The sequence below is a fragment of the Megascapheus bottae genome, chromosome 32 (genome assembly GCF_031878675.1).
Source record: "Megascapheus bottae isolate mThoBot1 chromosome 32, mThoBot2.hap1, whole genome shotgun sequence".
Lineage (NCBI taxonomy): Eukaryota > Metazoa > Chordata > Mammalia > Rodentia > Geomyidae > Megascapheus > Megascapheus bottae.
In genome coordinates, this window is record NC_143540.1 from 6,500,751 (window position 1) to 6,522,573 (window position 21,823).

General features: G+C 53.3%; 4 protein-coding genes across 9 annotated transcripts; 2 read left to right on the forward strand and 2 right to left on the reverse strand.

The window, feature by feature from the left end:
• Window positions 1–244: 244 nt before the first annotated feature.
• On the forward strand, window positions 245–3,172 carry Rpl29 (ribosomal protein L29). Its single transcript, XM_090323333.1, has 3 exons — window positions 245–389; window positions 777–841; window positions 2,474–3,172. The coding sequence occupies exons 1-3, from the start codon at window positions 353–355 to the stop codon at window positions 3,059–3,061; spliced, it is 690 nt and encodes a 229-aa protein (XP_090179459.1). The 5' UTR covers window positions 245–352; the 3' UTR covers window positions 3,062–3,172.
• A 1,070-nt stretch (window positions 3,173–4,242) lies between these two features.
• Acy1 (aminoacylase 1) lies at window positions 4,243–11,201 on the reverse strand. Its single transcript, XM_090323412.1, has 15 exons — window positions 11,060–11,201; window positions 10,147–10,258; window positions 9,304–9,368; window positions 9,119–9,223; window positions 8,752–8,846; window positions 8,278–8,354; window positions 8,076–8,165; window positions 7,919–7,975; window positions 7,083–7,156; window positions 6,938–6,987; window positions 6,690–6,834; window positions 6,424–6,492; window positions 5,351–5,430; window positions 5,179–5,239; window positions 4,243–4,518 (listed from the first exon to the last, which is right to left on the reverse strand). Exons 2-15 carry the CDS (start codon window positions 10,238–10,240, stop codon window positions 4,363–4,365), a joined length of 1,218 nt encoding a protein of 405 aa, XP_090179538.1. The 5' UTR covers window positions 10,241–10,258; window positions 11,060–11,201; the 3' UTR covers window positions 4,243–4,362.
• Window positions 11,202–12,599: 1,398 nt separating this feature from the next.
• Abhd14a (abhydrolase domain containing 14A) lies at window positions 12,600–16,676 on the reverse strand. 6 transcript variants are annotated; one of them, XM_090323415.1, is made up of 6 exons: window positions 16,107–16,194; window positions 15,349–15,483; window positions 14,991–15,190; window positions 14,467–14,582; window positions 13,320–13,555; window positions 12,600–12,919 (listed from the first exon to the last, which is right to left on the reverse strand). In XM_090323415.1, the coding sequence occupies exons 3-6, from the start codon at window positions 15,182–15,184 to the stop codon at window positions 12,737–12,739; spliced, it is 729 nt and encodes a 242-aa protein (XP_090179541.1). In that variant the 5' UTR covers window positions 15,185–15,190; window positions 15,349–15,483; window positions 16,107–16,194; the 3' UTR covers window positions 12,600–12,736. The 6 variants fall into 6 exon arrangements, with proteins under 6 accessions (XP_090179541.1, XP_090179542.1, XP_090179543.1 ...); XM_090323416.1 differs by lacking the exon at window positions 16,107–16,194 and adding an exon at window positions 15,980–16,026; XM_090323417.1 differs by lacking the exons at window positions 15,349–15,483; window positions 16,107–16,194 and adding an exon at window positions 16,656–16,676.
• Window positions 16,677–17,305: 629 nt separating this feature from the next.
• Abhd14b (abhydrolase domain containing 14B) lies at window positions 17,306–21,478 on the forward strand. Its single transcript, XM_090323420.1, has 3 exons — window positions 17,306–18,029; window positions 20,211–20,452; window positions 20,643–21,478. Exons 1-3 carry the CDS (start codon window positions 17,819–17,821, stop codon window positions 20,820–20,822), a joined length of 633 nt encoding a protein of 210 aa, XP_090179546.1. The 5' UTR covers window positions 17,306–17,818; the 3' UTR covers window positions 20,823–21,478.
• Window positions 21,479–21,823: the final 345 nt, after the last annotated feature.

A 21,823-nucleotide genomic window follows, 5' to 3' on the forward strand; every position in this document is an offset into this window, starting at 1 on the left:
TTCCCCTTCCGGTTCCAGGCGCAGCGGCTCCTGAGGGTTGGCGGTGAGTTTCTGGTCGCGTGGTATCCGCTGCCATCCGCCTCCCGTGGGCTGTGGCGGGACACGGGGCGTGGGACACCGGCCATGGGGAGCACGGAGGAGCCGGCTGTGGGGCTGTGGGGAGTTAGGGGGCTGCGGAGCCCAGACGTGGCGGGGACGCGGGGCTGGGGGGTGGGAATCAGTCCTTACCCGACAGGCAAGGCCGGTGGTGGGGAACGCACGCAGGTCTGAAGTCTGGCTTCTGGTCTCTGGCCTGGCCAGCTGGCCGGCTCCCCTGACCCCTCGTCCCACCTCTTGTCTTGCAGCTTCCGACATGGCCAAGTCCAAGAACCACACTACGCACAACCAGTGTAAGTGTTTTTCTATTTAGGCCTCAGCTTGCACCCCATTCCCTGGTGAAGATTGAGTGTGTGTGTGTGGGGGGGGGGTAAAGTATGGTGAGCGTATTTTCTCCTCTCTATTGCTCTTTTTTTGGTGCCAGCCCTGGGGCTTGGACTCAGTTCCTGAAGCCACAGCTGGCTTCGAACCCCTGATCCTCAGCTCTCTCAGCCTCCCGAGGGCACTCCAGCTTGACCATCTTCTTGAAGCTGTAGTTTGGGGTGGCAGGGACCTAATTGAGAAACTGGCAGTGTTTTGCATTCGGTGTTTGGGTTATTTGCCTGAGTGTGTATTAGGAAGTAGTTTTAATTAGTTCCCTTAGTTAATTTAATTAATTCGTTCCTTTTCCCTTTCCATAGCCCGGAAATGGCACAGAAATGGCATCAAGAAACCCAGATCACAAAGATATGAGTCTCTGAAGGGGGTAAGTGTGTTGGTGGAACCATAAAAACCCCAGTGCCCTATTTTATTTATTTATTTATTTGTCACAATCCTGGGGCTTGAATTCGGGCTGGGGGACTGCTGTGAGCTTTTTTTTTTTTTTTTTTTTTTTTTGCTCAAGGCTGGTATTCCACCATTTGAGCCAACACACTGCTGGCTTTTTCTGAGTAGTTCATTGGAGGTAGGAGTCTCATTCAGTTCAGCAAGTCCCATTATGATTGTAATGCATCTTGATCCACTTCACTTCTTCCTGTCCAGAATCTTCCTGTGTCATTTTTGCCCCTTCAGGTTCAGACTCTGCCTGAATGCTCATGACTTTAACCTTATCCTTCAAAGCCTCTGGTTTTCTTTCTCATGCTGCCAAACTTCTAGCAAAGTTTTCCTTGGCTTTTATGGATTTTCAGTGTTGCTAGTCCTGGGGTTTGTGAACTCAGGCCTGGGCACTGTCCTTGAGGTTTCTCAAGGCTAGCACTGTACCACTTGAACCACAGTACCACTTCCAGCTTTTTTCTGTGTGGGGGAGGTATCGAGGAATCAAACCCAGGATTTCATGCATGCTAGGCGAGCACTCTACCACTAGGCCATGCTCCTGCCCCCTCCTTTACCTGTTTTTGCACAATGCCAGCGATCTTACCACTTGGGATACCCTTCCACCTGTAGCCTTTTGGCAGTTCTTTATGGTGTAAGAGTCTCACAGACTTTTCCTGCTTGGGCTGTCTTCAAACCACAATCCTCAGATCTCGCTCTCCCCTGAGTAGCTGGGATTACAGGTGTGAGCCACCGGCACCTAGAGCCCAAGACCTTTACTTGTCCATTTCATCTACACTTGAATTTGATGGTCAGCTTTCCTGGGATCTGAAAGTAGTCTGTAGCCAAGTGGAGTGTTAGCTTATTAGAGGGTGTGCTGATGTGTCTCTGGAAATTGTTTCCAAGGGTTGGCTATTCTGTATGTAAGGTTGACGGAGCTGGTCCTAGGGCTTGAACTCAGCTTTGCACTCTGTTCTTTCCGCTTCAGACCAGTGCTCTTCCATTTGAGCCATAGCCCCACTTCTGGCTTTTTTGTTGTTTCATTGAAGATTAGAGTCTCCTGTCTTTGTTTATTTATTTTTTATTTTTTTTATTTTTATTTTTATTTTTTTTGCCAGTCCTGGGCTTGAGCTCAGGGCCTGAGCACTGTCCTTGGACTTTCTCAAGGCTAGAGCTCTACCACTTGAGCCTCAGCACCACTTCTGGCTTTTATCTATGTATGTGGTACCGAGGAATCGAACCCGGGTCTTCATGCATGATAGGCAAGCACTTTAACCACTAGGCCAAACTCCCGGCCCGTGGCTTTGTTTATTTAGTTAGTTGTGGGGTTTGAACTCAGGGCCTGGGTGCTTTGATCACTTGAACCATAGTGCCACTTTCAGGATGGGTTTTGGGGTTTTGTGTGTGTGTGTGGTTCCTTGGAGATAAGTAAAAAAAAAAAAAAAACGGGGAGGGGGCACTTTTCTGTCTGAGCTGGCCTCAGACCGAGATCCTCGGATTTCAGCCTCCTGAGTAGTTAGGATTACAGGCGTGAGCCATGCTCCCAGCTCTACCCAGCGATGACTTACAAGCCCTTTCTGCTCTTCAGGTGGACCCCAAGTTCCTGAGGAACATGCGTTTTGCTAAGAAGCACAACAAGAAGGGCTTTAAAAAGATGCAGGCCAACAACGCAAAGGCCCTGAGCGCGAGGGCCGAGGCCGTCAAGACCCTGGTGAAGCCCAAAGTAGTGAGCAACAAACGCAAGCTCCCCGAGCAGGCCACACGCAAGCTCCAGCGACTCGCCTACATCGCCCACCCCAAGCTGGGCAAGCGCATCCGGTCCTACATCGCCAAGGGCAGCAGGCTCACCGGGCCCAAGGCCAGGGCCCAGGCCCTGGCTAAGGCTAAGGCCAAGGCCAAGGCCAAGGCCAAGGTGCAGGCCAAGGCGCAGGCCAAGGCACAAGCCAAGGCCCAGGCTCCAGCTGCCACTCCAGCCCAGGCCCAGGCCGCATCTCCTAAGGGTGCCCAGGCCCCAGCTTCTAAGGGTGCTCAGGCCGCATCTCCTAAGGGTGCCCAGGCCCCAGCTTCTAAGGGTGCCCAGGCCACAGCACCTAAGGGTGCCCAGGCCACAGCACCTAAGGGTGCCCAGGCCACAGCACCTAAGGGTGCCAAGGGCCCTGCGAAGGCCTCACAATGAAACCCTCCGTCTGCTGGTGAGGAAAGGACTGCTGTGGCTCCCTGGCCACCGTCTTCAGGGGGCCAGTGGCCGGTGTCATTTCTACCAATAAACCTGAGACGGGATCTGGTAGGCTGTGTCTTGTCATGCTGTGCCTGGGTGAGTGGTGAGATTGCATTGGCGCCTTGGCAGTGGGGCTCTGGAGCAGTAAGGGACGAGGTTGAGGCTGCTTCATGGGAGCTGGTGAGGGAGGGAGGAGCCCGAGTGTCCTTGGGTGGGGTGTTGATACGCAGTCTGTGTCACTGGTGACCGTGAGGACAACCTGTAGGTCCACAGCCACATGTGGACTTTTCACAATAAAGTTCCTCTGGTTGTGTTGTCCCCCGGGACCACACAGGTGTGAGGAAGGGCTGATGTACCAAGCTAGACAGGTAGCCAACAGCCATCCAGAATGTATTGTCTGTTGTCCTGGCTACTCAGGAGGCTGAGGTCTGAGGATCCTGGTAATTTCAGTTAAACAGTGTCTCAGTGGCTCCTTGACCACTTAAACTTTTATTGTGGGGCTTGAACTTAGGTCCTGGGCACTGTCCCTGGAGGTCTCTGCTCAAGGATCTACCACTGAAGCCACAGCACTACTTCCCACCTTTTCTGTGGATGTGGTACTGAGGAATCGAGCCCAGGGCTTCATGCATGCTGGGCAAGCACTCTACCACTAAGCCACCTTTCCAGCCCCCCTGATCTCCTTTGGTTGAGGACTCTAGCCATAGTGCCATTTCTGGGGGTTTTGGTGGTTATTTGCAGCCTTTTCTGCTCTTGTTGCCTTTGATTGCAATCTTCAGATCTCAGCTTCCTGAGTAGCTGCCAACACTCAGCCCTCACTGCATGCCTCCCTCGTTTGTTTCAAATGCGTGGGGAGCCACTTGCTGGCAAAATGGTGATCAGAATGGTTGTAGTAACACTTTAGCCCATCAAGCTGGGGCCCTAGCAGGGATGGCCCGACCACAGCTGAATTCTTGGGCCTCTGCTCTCAGTGTCAGCCCGTGGGCTTTGGCAAAACTGATCACATCTCACTGGGGGCCTTCTGGGTCTGCCCTTGAGTACTCTTGACCTGCCAGCTTCCCTGAGGTGCTTCACTTAGTATCTGCTGTTGTTGAACACAGGGCCTTGAGCTTCTAGAATGCAAGGTACCCTACCACTTAAGCACAGCGCTCAGTGTCCGTATTTAATGGAACAATGAAGCACCCCTAACCTCGCAGGCTTTATTAGTGAGTAGAAGGAAGAGGAGACTTCAGCCCTCCTGGGCTGGGGCGGGAGCCTGGGCCTTAGCTGTCCTGGGGCACGCTGGCCAGGGCAGGCAGGAGGCGTGTGTAGATGTCTATCCCGCGGAGGAACACGGCTTCGTGCAGGCGCTCGTCGTGATCATGCAGCAGCACAGGGGTGTGGTTCATGGGCGAGAAGCCCAACGCCGGGATCCCCATCTGCGAGGGAGAAAAGTCTCCATCAAGCTGGGCAGCGCTGGCTCCAGGCCTGTCATCCTCACCACTCAGGAGGCTGAGATCTGAGGACTGCAGTTCAAAGCCAGCCTGCGTAGACAAATCCAAGGTGCTAAGTTTTTTTTGTTTTTGTTTTCGGCCAGTCCTAGGGCTTGAACTCGGGGCCTGAGCACTGAGTACTTTTGCCCAAAATTGAAGCCACAGCACCACTTCCGGCTTTTTCTTTGTACGTGCTACTGAGGAATCAAACCAGGGCTTCATGCACGATAGGCAGGAACTCTACCACTAGGCCATACTTGTGGACCCAATTCAAGAGTTTTTGCTAGTACTCATTACGTGAACCACAGTGCCGTTACCAGTTTTTTCATTAGAGGTAGTTTCATGGACTTTCCTGCCGTGACTGGCTTCAAACCAAAATCCTCAGAGCTAAAATCATCCTGAGTAGCTAGGATGATAGGATGACAGGTTTGAGCCCTCAGTGTCCTGCTCAAGTGATGCTTATGTCCAATTAACCAGCAAAAAGCAACAACCTTGAGCAAGAGCAAAAAATAAGTCCAGCGACAGCTCTCAGGTTCCAAGTTCAAGCCTCAGAACCAACACAAACCAAAAAAGGGAAATCTCAGAAAAACCCCGTCCACAGCTCACCACCCGGATATAGCGGCTGTCAGTGGCAGCAGGGAAGATTTCAGGCTCCAGACTGAGGTTCCTGCAGCAAGGAGGAGGCACAGAGTCAATGAGGGGAGACAGCAAAGGGGCGGGGGGGTTGGCTGGCTGAGAAAAAAAGCAGGAGCTGGGTTACAGGCTGGTCAGTGCTCACATGTCCTTGAAGACCCCACTGAAGGCTGCCCACCAGGGGTCTGCGTCATCCGTGGGTGTTATTCGGGGCTCTGTCCACTTCTGGAGGCAGCGAAGAATGGCAGGTTCAGGACACACGAGGTTATCTTGTCCTGTATTTCTCATAACACCCCATATACCCCCCCCCCCACCCGCCCAGCTATCAGACATCCAGGTAGCCAGGGCGGCTACGGACCCATTCCCCACCCCCTAGGTCAGGGGCTTCTCCCATCGTTCCTATCTACTTCCCTCCTGGTCCTGGTGGACCCTTTCTTAACATGGATCCTCAGGCCTCTGAGATTAGTAGTGAGATTACCTGGTTACATGTTCTCATATTACAAACACCCATTGTTTTCTGTGTGCATAACTCATATCTAAAGTAATATAGCCGGGTCTGGTGGTTCCCTCTTGTACCTTCAGCCCTCAGGACACTAAAGCAGGCGGATTGAGAAGCCAGCCTGGACTATACAGGAAGACCCCGTCTCAAAATTCAAAACCCACTGTGTCCAAAAAGAAATATACTCTTTACCTGACTTACGTAAGTATAAGCCCTCTGTACATCACCCTCATAACAAAATTTGTTTAAATATAAAAAAAGTATCTCAATATGAAATATGAAATCTGTTTCTCCATTTCATTCTCTGCAGTCCATGCAGGTAAGTCCTGAGTCTGATTTTACTCCTTAACCACATTCCCCAGCACCCTCTTGGACTTTACAGCTAGTGGCCATTGATTGGCTGCATTCAATGTCTGTCAAGACTAAAGAAAAACTTGGAGTGTGGCCTAATGGCAGAGTGCTTGCCTAGCATGCACGAAGACCTGGGTTTATTCCTCAGTACCATATACATAGAACAAGCCAGAAGTGGTGCTGTGGCTCAAGTGGTAGAACTCTGGCCTTGAGAAAGTCCAAGGACAGTGCTTAGGCCCTGAGCTCAAGCCCAGGACTGGCCAAAGAAAAAGGAAAAAAAGGAAAGGAAAGAAAGACAAAAAGAAAACCTGGGTGTATGTGGGCATGCCTGGCACCACCCCTGGTCTGGTAAGCTGGTGAGTCCATACCTGGGCAAACTCGTAAGTGACCCCCTCGCCAGCCTCCTGGCACCAGCGCTGTAGCTGCTTCTCAAAAGCCTAAGAGCAAAGAGATGAGTCAGCCAGGCTCCAGTGGTTCCCATGTGTTACCCCAGCTATTCGGGAGGCTGAGATCTGAGGATCATGGTTCAAAGCCCAGCCGGGGCATGAAAGTCCCTGAGACCACCAGAAAACTGGAAGTGGCCCCAGACTATCCCAGCCTCCCCCCCCCCCCAAACCCCCACGAGGAGTGACACCTGGAGATCTACATCCGGTGCCACACGGATGTCGAAGCAGGCACTCAGGGTGGCAGGTACCACGTTATAGGCCACGCCCCCCTCCAGCTTAGTCAGGTTCACACACGTCACGGCCCCAGCTTTCAGGAGAGGGTTTGACTGTAGCCTGCAGCAGGGAGCAGCAGATAAAAGGGGGTTTCATCTTCCCTTTGGTAGGCCACAAGCCCCCCACCCTCCCACATCCTAGCCCCTTTCCCAGACTTTCCTACCTCTGCTTTTCCTTCTCCCGGAATGCCAGGATAGAACTCACAACCTTGTGCTAGAGGGATGTGAGAACAGGATGTGAAGTGGTCCAGAGCAGGGCCTCCCAGCATCCCCTGCTCCTCAGGGATGCCCCCAGATGCTCTCACCCACCAGTTTCTCTGCTGCTGTGTCCTCCATGAATAACGATGCGTGGCCAGGCTTCCCTGTGCTGGTGATTCGCACCCCTGGTTGGGGGGAGGGTTGGGGTGATCTCAGAAGAAGAGAATGACTGGAAGTGGGACACCCACAACCCCCCTTTATTCTAAGCTCTGGAAGAAATCCCAGTAGGAGCCCCGGTGCCAGTGGCATCCTAGCAACTCAGGAGGCTGAAATCTGAGGGTCAAGTTCAAAGCCAGTGGCGGAGCTATGGGTTCAAGTAGTAGAGCCCTAGCCTTGAGGGAAAACGCTAAGAAAACCAAGGTACTGAGCTCAAACCCCAATATTGGTGTTAAAAAACAAACAAACAAACAAAAAAAAACCCCACAGGGCTGGGATGTACCTATAGCAAGTACAAAGTCCTAGGTTCAATTTCCAGTATTAAAAAGACAAAAAGCAAGAAGCACATAGTTTAACAGTAACACCCAAGAGCTGAGAATGTGGCTTCGGGGTAGAATGCTTGCCTTGCATGAAGCCCGGGGTTCAATTCCTCGGTACCACATACACAGAAAAAGGTAGAAGTGGTACTATGGCTGGCTCAAATGGTACGGTGCTAGTCTTGAGCACAGAGAAGTTCAGGGAATGTGCCCAGGCCCCAAGTTCAAGCCCCAAGGACCCCCCCCACACACACATACACAAGTCCACGTAGGAAAGGGAGGTAATGCACTGAGTTCAAAGCTTACAGAGGATTCAGTGTGCTATGTGTGGCCTTTGGTGGGCTCTGCCCCCCCATGCCATCTCAGGCCTAGTCTCCTGTTTATAGTGAACCCATCCTCCACGGTTATACTCACACCACACGCTCCGCTCACTGTAAAAGACAGTGAAGGCATCGGTGGGGTTGGCCAGGCCTGATGGAGAGAGGTGTGTTACGGGGTGGAATGATCCAGCTGCCGCCAGCATCCTCCCTCACCCTGGTCCAGCTGTTTGGACGCCTGCCAACCTGCTTACCCTCATCTAGGGCAAAGCCCACTCTCAGTGCCTGGAACTCAGGCCGACGCACAAACAACTCCATGCCTTTGTGACCTCCGACCTCCTCGTCTGTAAAAGGGGCAGGGAGGGGAGATGCCTGATCAGGGATGTCTTCCCCCGTCCCGTCCCCTTCCCTCCCCCCAGGCAAACCTTCCCTTTTCCCAAAGACACCCCTGCTTACCAGGCACAAAGGTCATATGGATAGTTCTAGGGAACTGGCGGCCCTCGGCCTTCAGTCTCCTCACGGCCTCCAGGTACCTGCAGAGGACAAAAGCCAGGGCTCAAGGAATCACCAGATGCGGTCAAGCTGGCTCTAGCAAAATCCCTGCTACTGTCCTCTCTCTGGGTCTCAGTCTCCCCATCTATGCAAATGGATGTGATAGACCTTCTCCGCAGAGGTCAAGAGTGGCTCACGCCTGTAATCCCAGCTACTCAGAAGCCCAGATTTGACCATCGTGGTAGGAAAATCTTATTTCCAATGAACCACCAAAAGAAAAAGTGAAGATTAGGACTGTAGTTCAAGTGGTTCGTTAGAAGCCTGGAGCAAAAGAAGCTCAGGGACAGTGCCCAGGCCCTGAGTTCAAGCCCTAAGACCTGGCTTTCAGGTTTTCCAGTCATGTCCCTACAGTCCATGTGAATGCAGGAGGGTACTCACTGAATGGTGACACTCTTCATGTCCTGGGAGCCTCTGGCATAGATGTAGCCCTTAGAGTCCTTGAAGGCTTCGAAGGGGTCATGACTCCAGTGTTCCTGTGGGGGAGGCATGGAAAGAGAGGGGTGGGGGGACTGCAGAGTCTGGGTAGGATGAGTAGGAGGTGGCAAGAGAAGCCAAAGAATTAATCACCACCCACCGCCTCCCTCTCTACCTCAGCCCCCGGCACCCAGCATTTCCTGTGGTCTGATTGGCTGCTTGAGCAGAAGCATGGACAGAGGTGGGACCAGCAGGTGGACTGGAAAACCCATCCTATGATCTATAAGCTGGCCCCTCTCCACGTCTGCCCCCCCCCAGCCCCTGTCCCTACCTTGAAGACGGGGACCACGTCCGTGTGAGAGTTAAGCAAGATGGAAGGTAAGTCGGGGTTGGTGCCAGGCCAGGTTAGCACAGTGACCACATAACCCGGTGCTACCTAGACAGAGTCAGTAGTCGGGGTGCTGGTCAGGGTTGGATAAGCACAAGCCCCTTCTCCACACGGGGTGCCAGGCTCACCTCCACTTTCTGACAGCTCAGTCCCAGCTGGCGGGCTCTGTCCTCAAAGAAGGCCACAGCAGCCCCTGAAGGCACAGAGGGCTTTGGGTGGGGGTGGGGCTGCTTCTGTCTACCCATCCCTCCCACAGCCCAAAGAGATGGGGTGCTACCTCCCCCCCTGCCCAGTGCAAGATGACATTCCCTCAGAGACATGTGCATTGCTGTCTCTAAGGAACAGGTTATTTGAGGGCGTCAGTGCCCCTCTGTGGAAAGTAAAGCTTGCTGCTGGTGCTTGACTGCCTGAATCATGTCTCCAGTCTGACTTTTTATTTTTTTGTTACTTAATTAGAGATGGAGTCTCTTGGATTTTTCTTCCCCTGGCTGATGTTCTGCAGAGTAGGCCCAGTCTCCTGAGTGGCTAGGATTACAAGCGTGGGCCACCAGTGCCTTAGTGAGTTATAATTTCTATCTTCCTAAAATTGGGGAGACATGAAGAGATGGCTAAAGATCTGACAGCACAGATTGGGGACACACACACCACTCTCAGTCATTAATCTCAATTCCCTAAGGACTATGGCCTTTGTACGATCCTGGCTAGGTGTGCGTGGAAGGGGTGTTTCCTTGTGGCCACCCCAGAATCTTCACAGCACTCCTACCCTGAAGGATGAGGTGATCTTTAACTAGCTGTGGGGGTGTTCACTAACCCTTTGCCCCATCACAGCTGCCCCCCACCAAGGGGCCGTCTGTGTCTTTTTGAATCCCGGAATGGCTACAGACAGTGGCTGAGCCATTTTGGGGGGAGCAGAGGAAGGGAGCAGCTGGATTCAAGGGCTCACATGGGTCTCTGAAGCCCCAAGTTCTCACCATAGTCGGGCTTGGGCTGGACAGTACAGATGCGCAGATACTGGCGGAAGAGCGTCACAGACGGGTGTTCGCCCTCGGGACCCTGGCTAGCCATGTCGCAGGGGGTGATGAGCTGGGGGGTGAAGGTGGGAAGTGAGTGGACCCCCCCAGATGCTACACAGGCCTTCCCCACTGAGGGAGGGTCCCCTGCTTTTGAAGGCTCTCGTGTGTGTGTGTGTGTGTGTGTGTGTGTGTGTGTGTGTGCAGCACTCATGGGGCCTAGATACTGTCCCTGAGCTGCTCCCCCCCTTCCTTGCTCAAGGTTGGCAGTCTACCAAGTTGAGCCACAGATCTGCTTCAGGAGTTTTGTTTTGTTCTGGTTTTAGTCATAAACTGGAGATAAGAGTCTCACAGTCTTTCCTGCTTGGGCTTCTTTCCAACCCCAACCCTCAGATCTCAGCCTCCAGAAGAGCTAGGATTTCAGGAGTGCGCCTCCCTTCCCCCTGGGGGGGAGACCCTCCCTTCCTCTTCCATGGGGGGGGAGACCCTCCCTTCCTCTTCCATGGGGGGGGAAGACCCTCCCTTCCCCCTGGGGGGGGAGACCCTCCCTTCCCCTTCCATGGGGGGGGAGACCCTCCCTTCCTCTTCCATGGGGGGGGGAAGACCCTCCCTTCCCCTTCCATGGGGGGGGAGACCCTCCCTTCCTCTTCCATGGTGGGGGGGAGACCCTCCCTTCCCCCTGGGTGGGGGAGACCCTACTGCTAACTGCCCATTTTAGAGAGGGGCAAGCTGACTTCTGCAACATATTCACCCCACTGCCTGGCCTTCACGTTAAGAACGCCTCCCGCAGGCCCCCCGCCCCCCGGGCCCCTCCCCGCCGCCCCAGTCTTCCCATCGCCCCCTCCCCGCCCCGTCCTCCCCGGAGACCCCTCACCCGTGGTCTCCCGGTCCTGTCCTGCGCGGGCCTCTGAGCGCCCGCCCCGGACCGTGGCCTGAACTCCGGGTCCAGCGAGGTCCAAAGCTCAAATCAGCGGCGATCGTCCCCACCACGTGGCCCCGCCGCCGGGCGGAGACGGAAGGGGACCGCCCCGTCCCCCGCGGCCGAGTCCGCGCCGACGGCGCCGCCCGCCCCGCGGGCCCGGCCGCGCCACTGGATCCCCGCGACCCCGGGATCCCGCCCCCGAAAGGGGCGAGGCCAGGACTGGCCCCGCCCCCGGAGGCCCCGCCTCCGGCCACCCGCGGACCACTCGCGGACAGCCTCCGCAGGCCACGCCCACGGAGCCTCCCCTCGGGCCACGCCCCAGGAACCCTGAGCCCAGGATTGTCCCGCCCCCAGACGACTCCGCCTTTCCCCTTCAGCTTCCTGATAGGGTGAGAGGGAAAGGGGGCGTGTCCTGTGGTTAAAAATTGCAGCCCTGGCTTTGGATTTCCCCCACCATCCTGGGGCTTGAACTCTGAGCATGTGAGCTGTCCTTCCAGTGTTTTGATGATTAATAGGAGATAAAGAGAGTAGGAGGCCCTGAATTCAAGTTCCTAGTACACACACACACACACGCACACACTGTCAAGCATGCATATGTGAGGATGGGGAAACTGGATTGAGAATTAAGACAGCATTGTTGCTGAATCACCCTTCTGGTTTGCTTTCCTTAGGCCTGGATGATTTATGGATCAGAGACTTCAACCCCAGGAAGGAGGAGGGGGTCACACTCCTGACCTGCCTTTGTGGTCCAGGGGTTGAAGTCTGTGAGCCTCTGCCATTCCCCAAGCTGGCTCCGTCCTATTTCATATTTTGATTCCAGTACTGAACTTGAACTCCAGGTCTCATATTCTTGCTTTGCTTTTTCATTCAAGGCTGGTAGTACTCTACCCCTTGAGCCATACATAGATCAACTTCTGGTATTTTTTGTTGTTGTTGTTTAATCAGTCTTGGGGCTTGAACTCAGGCGCTGTCCCTGAGCTCTTTAGTTCAAGGCTCTAGCACTTTGAGCCACAGCGCGACTTCTGGTTTTCTGGTGCTTTTATTGGAGATAGGAGTTTCACAGACTGTCATTCCTGAGTTGGCTTTGAACTGTGATGCTTAGATCTCAGTGTCCTGAGTAGCTAAGATTACGGACGCAAGGTACTGATGCCCGGCTCTCCAGGGCTTTGCCTGGACTGGCTTCAAACCCTGATCCTCAGATCTCAGCCTCCTGAGTAGCCGGGATGACAGGTGTGAGTCACCAGCATCCAGCAGTAATCTTGCCCTGCTCACCCAAGCAGCTCAGCAACCCGGGTGGCCATGAAGCAGCTGTAAACGTCATTGCCCAGCCTATCCTGCCCATTTTACAGATGAGAAAATTGAGGCATGGAGATGATCAAGAAGCTCAACCACATTCTTAGACTCCCCAGCTGTTGGAGCACCGCCTCAGTTCTAGATTTCTCTTCCATCCCCATCTTTCCCAAAGCATACAAGGAAAACAAGCTCTGTCAACTCTCCAACCAAGACAAGTAAGCTTTCCTTTATTGGGCCTGAGAAATGGCGTGAGCAAATCCTGGCTGAGCTTGAGCTCAGCTCTCTGTCCTCAGATTCCAGGGATCACCTCCCTGGATGGGGCGGGGTGGTGTCCCTTCAAGGCAAATGATCCAGGAAGTCAAGGAGGACGAGGTGGAAATCCCGAGGCTTCTGGATGTAGCAGGCGTGGCCTGCGTTGGGCAGCTTCACCACGGAGTGGTTGGGCAGGTGGCGGAGCTGCCGCAGGGACTTTGGGGCCAGGATATGGTCCAGCTCTCCATACAGGATCAGGGTTGGGGTCTGTTGGACAAGGTGAGAGGTCATGATTTTAAGGTTCTGATGGTCATTGACCCCAAGCTATGCCTTTAGGAAGCCTTTCTCAAACACCCCATCTCTTTTTTTTATTTTGTTGTTGATCCTGGTGTTGAACTCAGGACCTGGGCGCTGTCCCTGAGCTTTACAAGGCTAGTGCTCTACCACTTTGAGCCACAGCTCCATTTCCAATGTTCTAGGTGACTCAGCGGAGATAAAGAGTCTCATGGACTTTCTTTCCCTGGCTGCCCTTGAATCCTGATCCTCAGATCTCAGCCTCCTGAGTAGCTAGGCTCATGGCTCTTCCACTCATGAATCCCTCTGAGGAAGACTCGAACCCATTCCCCACCCCCAAAGGATCCACGGACAAGGGTGAAAGTTCTAGTACCTTCACAGCCCAGAATTGTTCCTGGGTGTAGTTCTGGGTGGAGGTGGGTGCGATGGGCACAAACCCTTGCAGTTGGCGGTGGCCTTGCATCAGAAAGGGCAGGGCGTAGAGGCCGCTCAGAGAGGGGCTCACCAGCACTGCGTTGTGCACCTCCAGATCCTGCAGCACTCGCTCCAGCAGCTTAGCCCGCCCCACCTCCGTGCTGGCCTCCCTGGAGGCCGCAGAGTTCCCAAAGCCTGTGAGGAAAAGCAGGTGCCAGGCAAGGAGTTAGGACTTGAACTCTGGGCCCGGGCGCTGTCTCTGAGCTCTTCAGCTCAAGGTTACCGCCCTACCCCTTGAGCCATAGCACCACTTTCGGTTTCCTGGTGGTTAACTGGAGATGGGAGTCTCATGAACTTTTTCCTGCCCAGGCTGGCTTTGAACCGGAATCCTCAGATCTCAGCCTCCTGAGTAGCTATGATGACAGGCATGAGATGCCATGCCTGGCTCAGAAACTTTTTTCTTTTTTTGGTAATATAATAAATGTGTGCTAGAAAAGAATATGAAAAAGGGGTGGGGGTGGGGCTGGGAATGTGACTCCATGGTAAAGTACTTATCTAGCATGCACAGAGCTCTGGGTTCAATTCCTCAGTACCACATACACAGAAAAAGCCAGCCTTTAGCCCAGACAGGCTCGAGTGGTAGAGTGCCAGCTTTGAACTTTTTTTTTTTTGTTCAAGGCTGGTGTTCTATCACTTGAGCCACAGCTCCACTTCTGGGGTGTTTGATTTTTTTTTTTTAATGTGCCAGTCCTTGGGTTTGAACTCAGGGCCTGGGCATTGCCACTGAGCTTCTTTTTTTTTTTTTTTTTTTTTGCTCAGTTACGAAAAAGCCAGAAGTAGAGGTGTGGCTCACGTAGTAGAGTGCCAGTCTTAAGCAATAAAGCTAAGCAAAAGCCTAGGCCCTGAGGTCCGACGTGCACACACACACACACACACACACACACAGAAGACAGATTCTTTTTTTTCATGGTACCATCTTGTGTTGTGAAACACCAAGATACATCCCACAATCCACAGGGCTTCCTCCTCCTCAGGGATCCCCCTTCTGGAAGATTCTTTTGCACCTGCAGCAGCCTGTTCCCCTAGCCACAGGAGCGGGTGCTTACCTGGAAGGTCGAGGGCTATGGCCCTGTACCCCCTTTGGGACAAGAGCTGCAGGGTCCCGAGCTGCTCCCACGTGTGGGAGCTGAAGGCTTTGCCATGGAGCAGAACCACCTCCACCCTGCAGGGATAAGGGGAAATGGGAGGTATTAGGGCCTACGAAAGCTCCCTTGCCTTTCTTCATTGCTTTCTTAATCTTTGTCAGTCATGGGGCTTGAACTTTGGGCCTGAGCTGTCCCAGAGCTCTTCAGCTCAAGGCTAGTGCTCTACCACTTTGAGCCACAGCACCATTTTTGGTCTTCTGATAGTTAACTAGAGATAAGAGTCTCCTCCCCAGGCTGGCTTTGAACCTCAACCTTCAGATCTCAGCCGCCTGAGTAGCTAGGATGACACGTGTGAGCCACCAGTACCTGGCTTTTCTTTTCTTTCTTCCTAGGCTTTAACCACTCTCCCCCAAATTTACCCCCATGCACACCCCCAAACTGGCCTGGGGGTTCCTTCACTAGAGCCTTGCTTGGTCAGCACTCACCTGCGTGCCTGGTGGAGCGGAAGCACTTCTCGGTAAAAGATGGGAGAGTTGCCTCGGGTGACACCAGCTAGGATGGTGACATTGGGGTGTCTCCAGAGCCAGGAAGTTTGTTCAGGGGGCCTTGACAAACCCACATACAGTAGCAGCAAGAACAGCAGGCCGAGGCCCAACACAGCTGCCTGGTATCGGCTCATGAAAGCCTGAAGCACAGGAAGAGAGAGGAAAAAGTTGGGGGGGACCTTCGCTCCTATCATTGCTTTGGCAAAGGTATTTTGTGTGTGTGTGTGTGTGTGTGTGTTAGTCCTGGGGCTGAACTCAGGATCTGGGTGCTCGAAACTTTTTTTTTACTCAAGCTTACCCACAGCTCCACGATTGTCTATTGGAGATAAAAGTGTCACAGACTTATCTGCCTGGCCTTGCTTTGAACTGTGATCCTCACATCTCAGCCTCCTGAGTGGCTAGCACGACAGGTGTGAGCCGCCAGCACCTGGTTCTGGGAAAAAGCCAAAAATGGTAGAGCTCGTGCCTTGAGCAGGGCTGGGTATGTGACTTAATGGTAGAATGCTTGCCTAGCAAGCATGGAAGCGGTGGGTTTGATTCCTCAGTATCACATACAGAGAAAAAGCCAGAAGTGGTGCTGTGGCTTAAGTGGTAGAGTGTGCGCTAGTTGTGAGCAAAAGAAGCTCAGGGACAGTGCCATCTGAGTTCAAGCCCTAGGACTGGCGAAGAAGGAGGAGGAGGAGGAGGAGGAAGAGGAGGAGGAGGAGGAGTGCAAGGCCCTGAGTTCAAGCCCCATAACTACTAGGCACACACATACAAAATACATACACAAGAAACATACAGATGACAGACGAACACACACTCAAACCTTCAGAGAAGTGCACACAGAGGCACACACACGCAGGCGTGCACATGGATGTGTAGACAGACACTGACGCTAGCAGACAGACGAAGGAAAATACCCCCACCATAAATGCTTACAAACATACCCTGGTAAGCTGGATGGGTAGACCCACCAGCCTGATCTCCACAGTCAAGACCCACATACACTCACACACGAGCACACACACACACTCACACACACACTCACACGAGGCAGGTCTGCTAAGCACATACACACACACAGACTCTTCTACACTCCCGCCTCTGCTTCAGGCCAGCTGGGGGAGGTAGGATGGCTGTCTGTCCTCCAGGTAACCCACCGACCGCTGGGCCATCAGGGCCATCAGGCCGACTCTGGCGGGCAGGCCCGGGCCCCGCCCAGCCCAGCCCCGAGCCCCGCCCGCCCCTGGGCGGGGCCACCAGCGCCGCACCCGGGGCTCCGATTGGCTGCCGGGGCGGTGGGCGGGGAAAGCTGGCCCACGGTGTGCGCCTGCGCAGTCCTCTGCCTCACTTGCTGATCTGGCGGGGTTTTCTTAAAGAGCCAGCCCTACAGGAGGGGGCGAAGGGGAGACCCCCCCCCCCAAAAAAAAAAGCAGTGTGCTCCACTGTGATCTCTCCCGCTGCACCCGCAGTTTTCGAATTGTTTTCCAGTCCCATAGTCAGGGAATCATTCAGATTCTTTCTGTGTGTGTGTGTGTGTGTGTGTGTGTGTGTGTGTGTGTGTGTGTGTGTGTGAGGGGGGGGGGAGAAGCTGCTCCTGGGCCTTGAACTCAAGTCCTGTACCTGGTTGCTTTGGTTTTCTCAAAGCGATGGCTCTACCCATTGAGCCACACAGCCCAGTTCCACTTCCAGCCTTTGGATGATGAATTGGAGGTAAGAATCTTACAGATGATCCCATCAGGACCCTGAACCCTTAGTGCTTCACTTCCTGAATAGTTCAGGTGTGGGGCACGGAGCCAAGCTTGCACTCTTTACCTGATTGGGATAACAGGTGCCCAAAAGGAGGCCAGGAAGGGAGCAGCTGGATCCCAAAGAACCTTTCTCCTCAAGGTTGGGGGGTGAGGTGTGGGGGGGGGGCTGGCCCGGTGGTCACTTGAAGCTGAATGGCTTCCAGAGACTGAAGCTGCTGTTGAGAAGGGTGGAGGTGAAGATGCCTGCAGTAGTAGCTTCCTGCCACAGGACGGTGCTCAGGAGCCCGGCCTGGGTGCCACCCCTCGCCCCACCTCCTCCTGTTCCAACCTCTTCCTTCACTTGCTCTTCCTGGCTCACCAACGCCAGACTTCACCTGCTTTTCCGAGCCCCACAGGTACCCACTTTGCCACCCCGGGGTCATCTCTTCTCCTCTTCAGTCAGGGCCCATCCCCACCTCCCTCAGGCCTTCCCCTAGCCTCTCTTTCTCATGGGTTGGAAATACACACCTCCCTCCCCTCCAAAGTGTGGTTAGATTTCCCCCTTTGGAGAATGGACCCTTTAAAACCCTAAACTTGGAGGAGACTCTCCTAGGCCAGCCTGGTTGGGCGCGATGAGGGGGGACTTTCTATGTCCTGAGCATGGTGTCAGCTGTTTGTTTGTAAACCCATGTGGTGGTGGCTCTTTCATCCCATGCAGGGCCTCAGAAATACTATTGAATTACCTACCTCCTTGATAGAAAAGAATCAGCACCCAATTACTGTAACACGAGCCAGGAGCCCCACCTATCCTCAACTCATAATGATCTTCTTCCTGGATGGTTCCCAGGGCATGGAGGAAGCTGAGGCTGGAAGGTCACTCACGATCGAGTGGTAGAAAGACCACACAGTACTGACCTAGAGGCCTCTTTGGCCTTTCCAGTGCAGGGCCTGCCTTCCTCGCTCCATCTGAGTAACACAGTCAGCGTGGAACCTTCCCTCCTCAGCCTGCTTTGAACTACAGGTTCTTCAACCAGTCCAGAGGTGCTCTGGCAAGCGATGTCCCAGGTAGAGCATGCAGATGGGACCATCCAGGTACAGGATCAGAAGCTGTTTTTCCGAGAGACCCGGCCAGCCAGCGGGCAGGCTGCTCGCTTCTCAGTGTTGCTTTTGCATGGCTTGCATTTCTCTTCGGAGACTTGGCAGAAGCTGGGTACTCTCCTCAAGCTAGCCGAGGCTGGCTACCGTGCTGTGGCTATTGACTTGCCAGGTAGGTGCATCTAGGGCCGGTTCTGGGCAGGGTTGGGGGCTCTGAGCCTAGGGCTGGGAGAGTGGTTCAATCAAGCCAGCCTAGGCCCTAAGCTACAGAGTTAGGTGCCAACTATTACAAGAGACTCTGACATTATTATTATTGCTATCATTTGTGTCATTCCTGGGGCTTGAACTCAGAGCCCTTAGCTTTTTTTTCCCCTCAAGGCTGGTGCTGTACCAATTTGACCAACCCTACCCTTCTAATTATTTTTATTTATGTATTTATTATTTATTTTTGGTGATTAAACGGGAGATAAGAATCTCTTTTGTAGGTCTGGAGTTTGGCCTAGTGGTAGAGTGCTTGCCTAGCATGCACAAAGGCTCAGTACCACATACATAGAAAAGCCGGAAGTGGTGCTATGGCACAAGTGGCAGAGTGCTGGCTTTGAGGAAAAAGCCCAAGGACAGTGCTCAGGCCCTGAGTTCAAGCTCCAGTTATGGCAAAAAAAAAAAAAAAAAAGAATCTCTTTTCTAACTTTGAGGTTGAATCCTCCAATCTCCAATCCTGCGTAGCTGGGATGACATATACAGGCAAGTAATGGTTGCTGTGCTGATTCCACTGAAACATAATCAATTTGCAACCCATGGGAAAGCCTGAGAGGTGAGACTCTGGTGTCTCTTGGCACCTTGGGGTTGCAGGAAGGCACGATAGGTAACCAGGTCAGATTCCTAGTTAGTATTTCATATGCATAGACCCTGACTTTCTGTAACCCAGACGGTCCAGGGCCCAATGCTCTTGGTATCCTGTGTGGAAGGGGAGACTGGCTGCTAGCTAATCTGATCTGCTCCTAGGCCAGGCTAGGACTGGTATGATTTCAGGCTTCAAGGACAGGCCTCTCATCCTAGCCTGATTGGTTCTCACAGGGGGTTGGGCAGGGCCTCAGGGCAAAGGTTGGGAGCTAAGGTTGTTGTCTAAGATTGGGAGATTGGATTGCTAAACACTCCCCCAACACACACAATTCTGCCAGTTCACATCACCCTGGGCCATTTCAGGGCCTAGTACCTTTGTAAGCAGTTAGCCTCATTTTTACAACAGTCCTATATGACAGATATTTTGTCACCTTTTTTTTTTTCTCCCCGCTGGAGGCTGGCTGGCACACTGTTACTTGATCCACACGTTCAATTCCTTTACCACCCTTTTTTGTTTGATCCAAGACCAGAACTAGAACTCAATGTCTGACACTTTTGCTTATTGGCTGGCGCTCTACCACCCGAGCCACGCCTCCAACCCCTTGACCACATTTTTTTTTTTTTTTTTTTTTTTGCCAGTCCTGGGCTTGAGCTCAGGGCCTGAGCACTGTCCTTGGACTTTCTCAAGGTTAGAGCTCTACCACTTGAGCCTCAGCGCCACTTCCAGCTTTTTTCTTTGTATGTGGTACCGAGGAATCGAACCGAGGTCTTCATGCATGCTAGGCAAGCACTTTAACCACTAGGCCAAACTCCCGGCCCTTGACCACATTTTTTAATTTATTTTGTGGGTCCGAGACCAGGACTCCAAACTTGGTACTTGATGCTTTCCCTCACTGGCTGGCGTTTTATCATCTGAACCATGCCTCCAACCCCTTTCTCACCTTTTAATAGAGAGAGAAGCTATGAGATCACAAAAACAATACAGTTGCTAATGGCTCAAGCCGTGATCCACTTAAGAAGGTGATATTTGACCATCTCAGTTTCATGGTTTGAAGCCAGCCAGGACAGGAAAGTCCATGAGACTCTTATTTTCAATTAACCAGCAAAAATCCGGAAGTGGAGCTGTGATTAAAGCCAAGCAAGAACATGGGACAATGACTGTCTTCAAGCCCCCAGTGCCCAAATAAAACAAAACCAAAAGGAAAAAGAAAAGGATGGGTACCAGTGGCTCACGCCTGTCATCCTAGTTTCTCTGGAGGCTGAGATCTGAGGATCGTGGTTCGGAGCCAGCCCGGGCAGGGAGTTTTCAATTTGTGACTCCAAGTGGTAGAGCATTCATAGCCTTGAGTAAAAAAAGTTCCAGAACAGCATCCAGGCCTTGAGTTCAAGCCCCAGGAAAGAAAGAAATGAGCACAGAGAGATTGATCTAAGAGGACTTCCTGAAGGAAAAGATCCATGTTTTCCCACTCATTGTGCCGGTCTTGTCTCTCTCACACTCATATTCTTGCAGGTCTGGGGCATTCTAAGGAAGCAGTGGCTCCAGCCAGTATTGGGGAGCTGGCCCCTGGCAGTTTCTTGATGGATGTGGTGGATGCGTTGAATCTGGGTCCTCCTGTTGTTATCAGCCCATCCTTAAGTGGCATGTACTCTCTGCCCTTCCTCACGAGCCCCGGTTCCCAGCTCCGGGGCTATGTGCCAGTGGCACCCATCTGCACAGACAAGATCAGTGCCACGGACTACGCCAGCGTGAAGGTACCTTGGGTGGGAAGCTGAGATGTCCTCGCCAGGAGGGCAAGGAAGGTTCGATCTCAGAGCCTTCATCACTTCGCAAATGATTGTGGCCAGCTGTGTTGCTGGGGTCCCCCAGCCCCCTCAAGCCTTGTCGTCTCTACCTTTAGGAAGCTGGTCCCTGCTGACTTTACCTTCTTTTCCTTTCTCTTAGACTCCAACTCTGATTGTATACGGTAGTCAGGACCCCATGGGATCCACCAGCTTTGAACACCTGAAGCAGCTGCCCCACCACAAGGTGTTGGTTATGGAGGGAGCAGGACACCCCTGCTACCTGGATAAACCCGAGGAGTGGCATCAAGGGTTGCTGAATTTCCTGCGGGACCTTGCTTGAGTCCCAGCCCTGTTGCTGGGGTGGGCTGCCAGCCTGCCTTGGGCTCTCTCTCCGTCTCTGTTTCTTCACCTCTGCCTCAATCCTGTCCACGCAGCAGGTGTCTGTCTGTGTCTCTCCCGGTTCTTGGTCTCCACCTGTTTCTTTTCAGCTTCTTTCTCTTGTAGAGACTTAAGGGGGGTAGAAATCAAGAGGAAAAAACTAAAACAAAACCAATACTGGGGAGCCCAAGGAAGTCTTCCAGTGGAGGGTAATTCACCAGCAGTGTTCCCTACCAACCTTCTCGCTTGGCTTTCCTTCTCTGCCTCACCTTCTTTCCCAGCTCCTTCAGCGGCCCTGCAGTGTCCTGTTACCCCTGCCCATGACCCTATCTATCTTACTCAGACCACAGATAAACACAAGCCCATATATATTTGGGGAGGCACCCTCCCCCTCACTTGGGACCAACCACGTAGATACATCCTCCTCAGGGGACACTGGGCTGGCCTCATTCACCAAAGCCAGCATCCAGGGAGAGCTGGAATCTCCGGGTACCCAGGCCCTCTACCTTGTCAAATCCCCCAGGGGGCGTGGCCAATCCCAGGCCCCACCCACCCAGAGATTGCAACAGGTCCCAGCCCTGAAAGGATTCCCAGTCCCCCCTCCCCATCCCACACACATACACCTCTGCTTTCCCCTTCTTAGGGGATGGGGGGGAGGGAATACCCATATTTCCCCCCCAGGTTATCAAGTCTGGATCCTTCTCCGACAAGCCTGCCTGTTTCCTACTGGGGTTTGGTTTGGTGGTGGTTGAGATGGGAATGTGTGTGTGTGTGTGTGTGGTCATTACAGAGATTATGGAAGTCAGTAGCAATAAAGTGATACAGTTAAAACCCCCCAGCTGGCTCTGGCTGTGCCTGAGCGCCTCCCCTCCCCTCCCTTCCCCTCGCTCCTCCCCCTGCCCCTTGGGGACTGGCCTGCTCCTGAGTCCCCTCCCCCACCCTGGCAGGACCAGATGGCTTCCC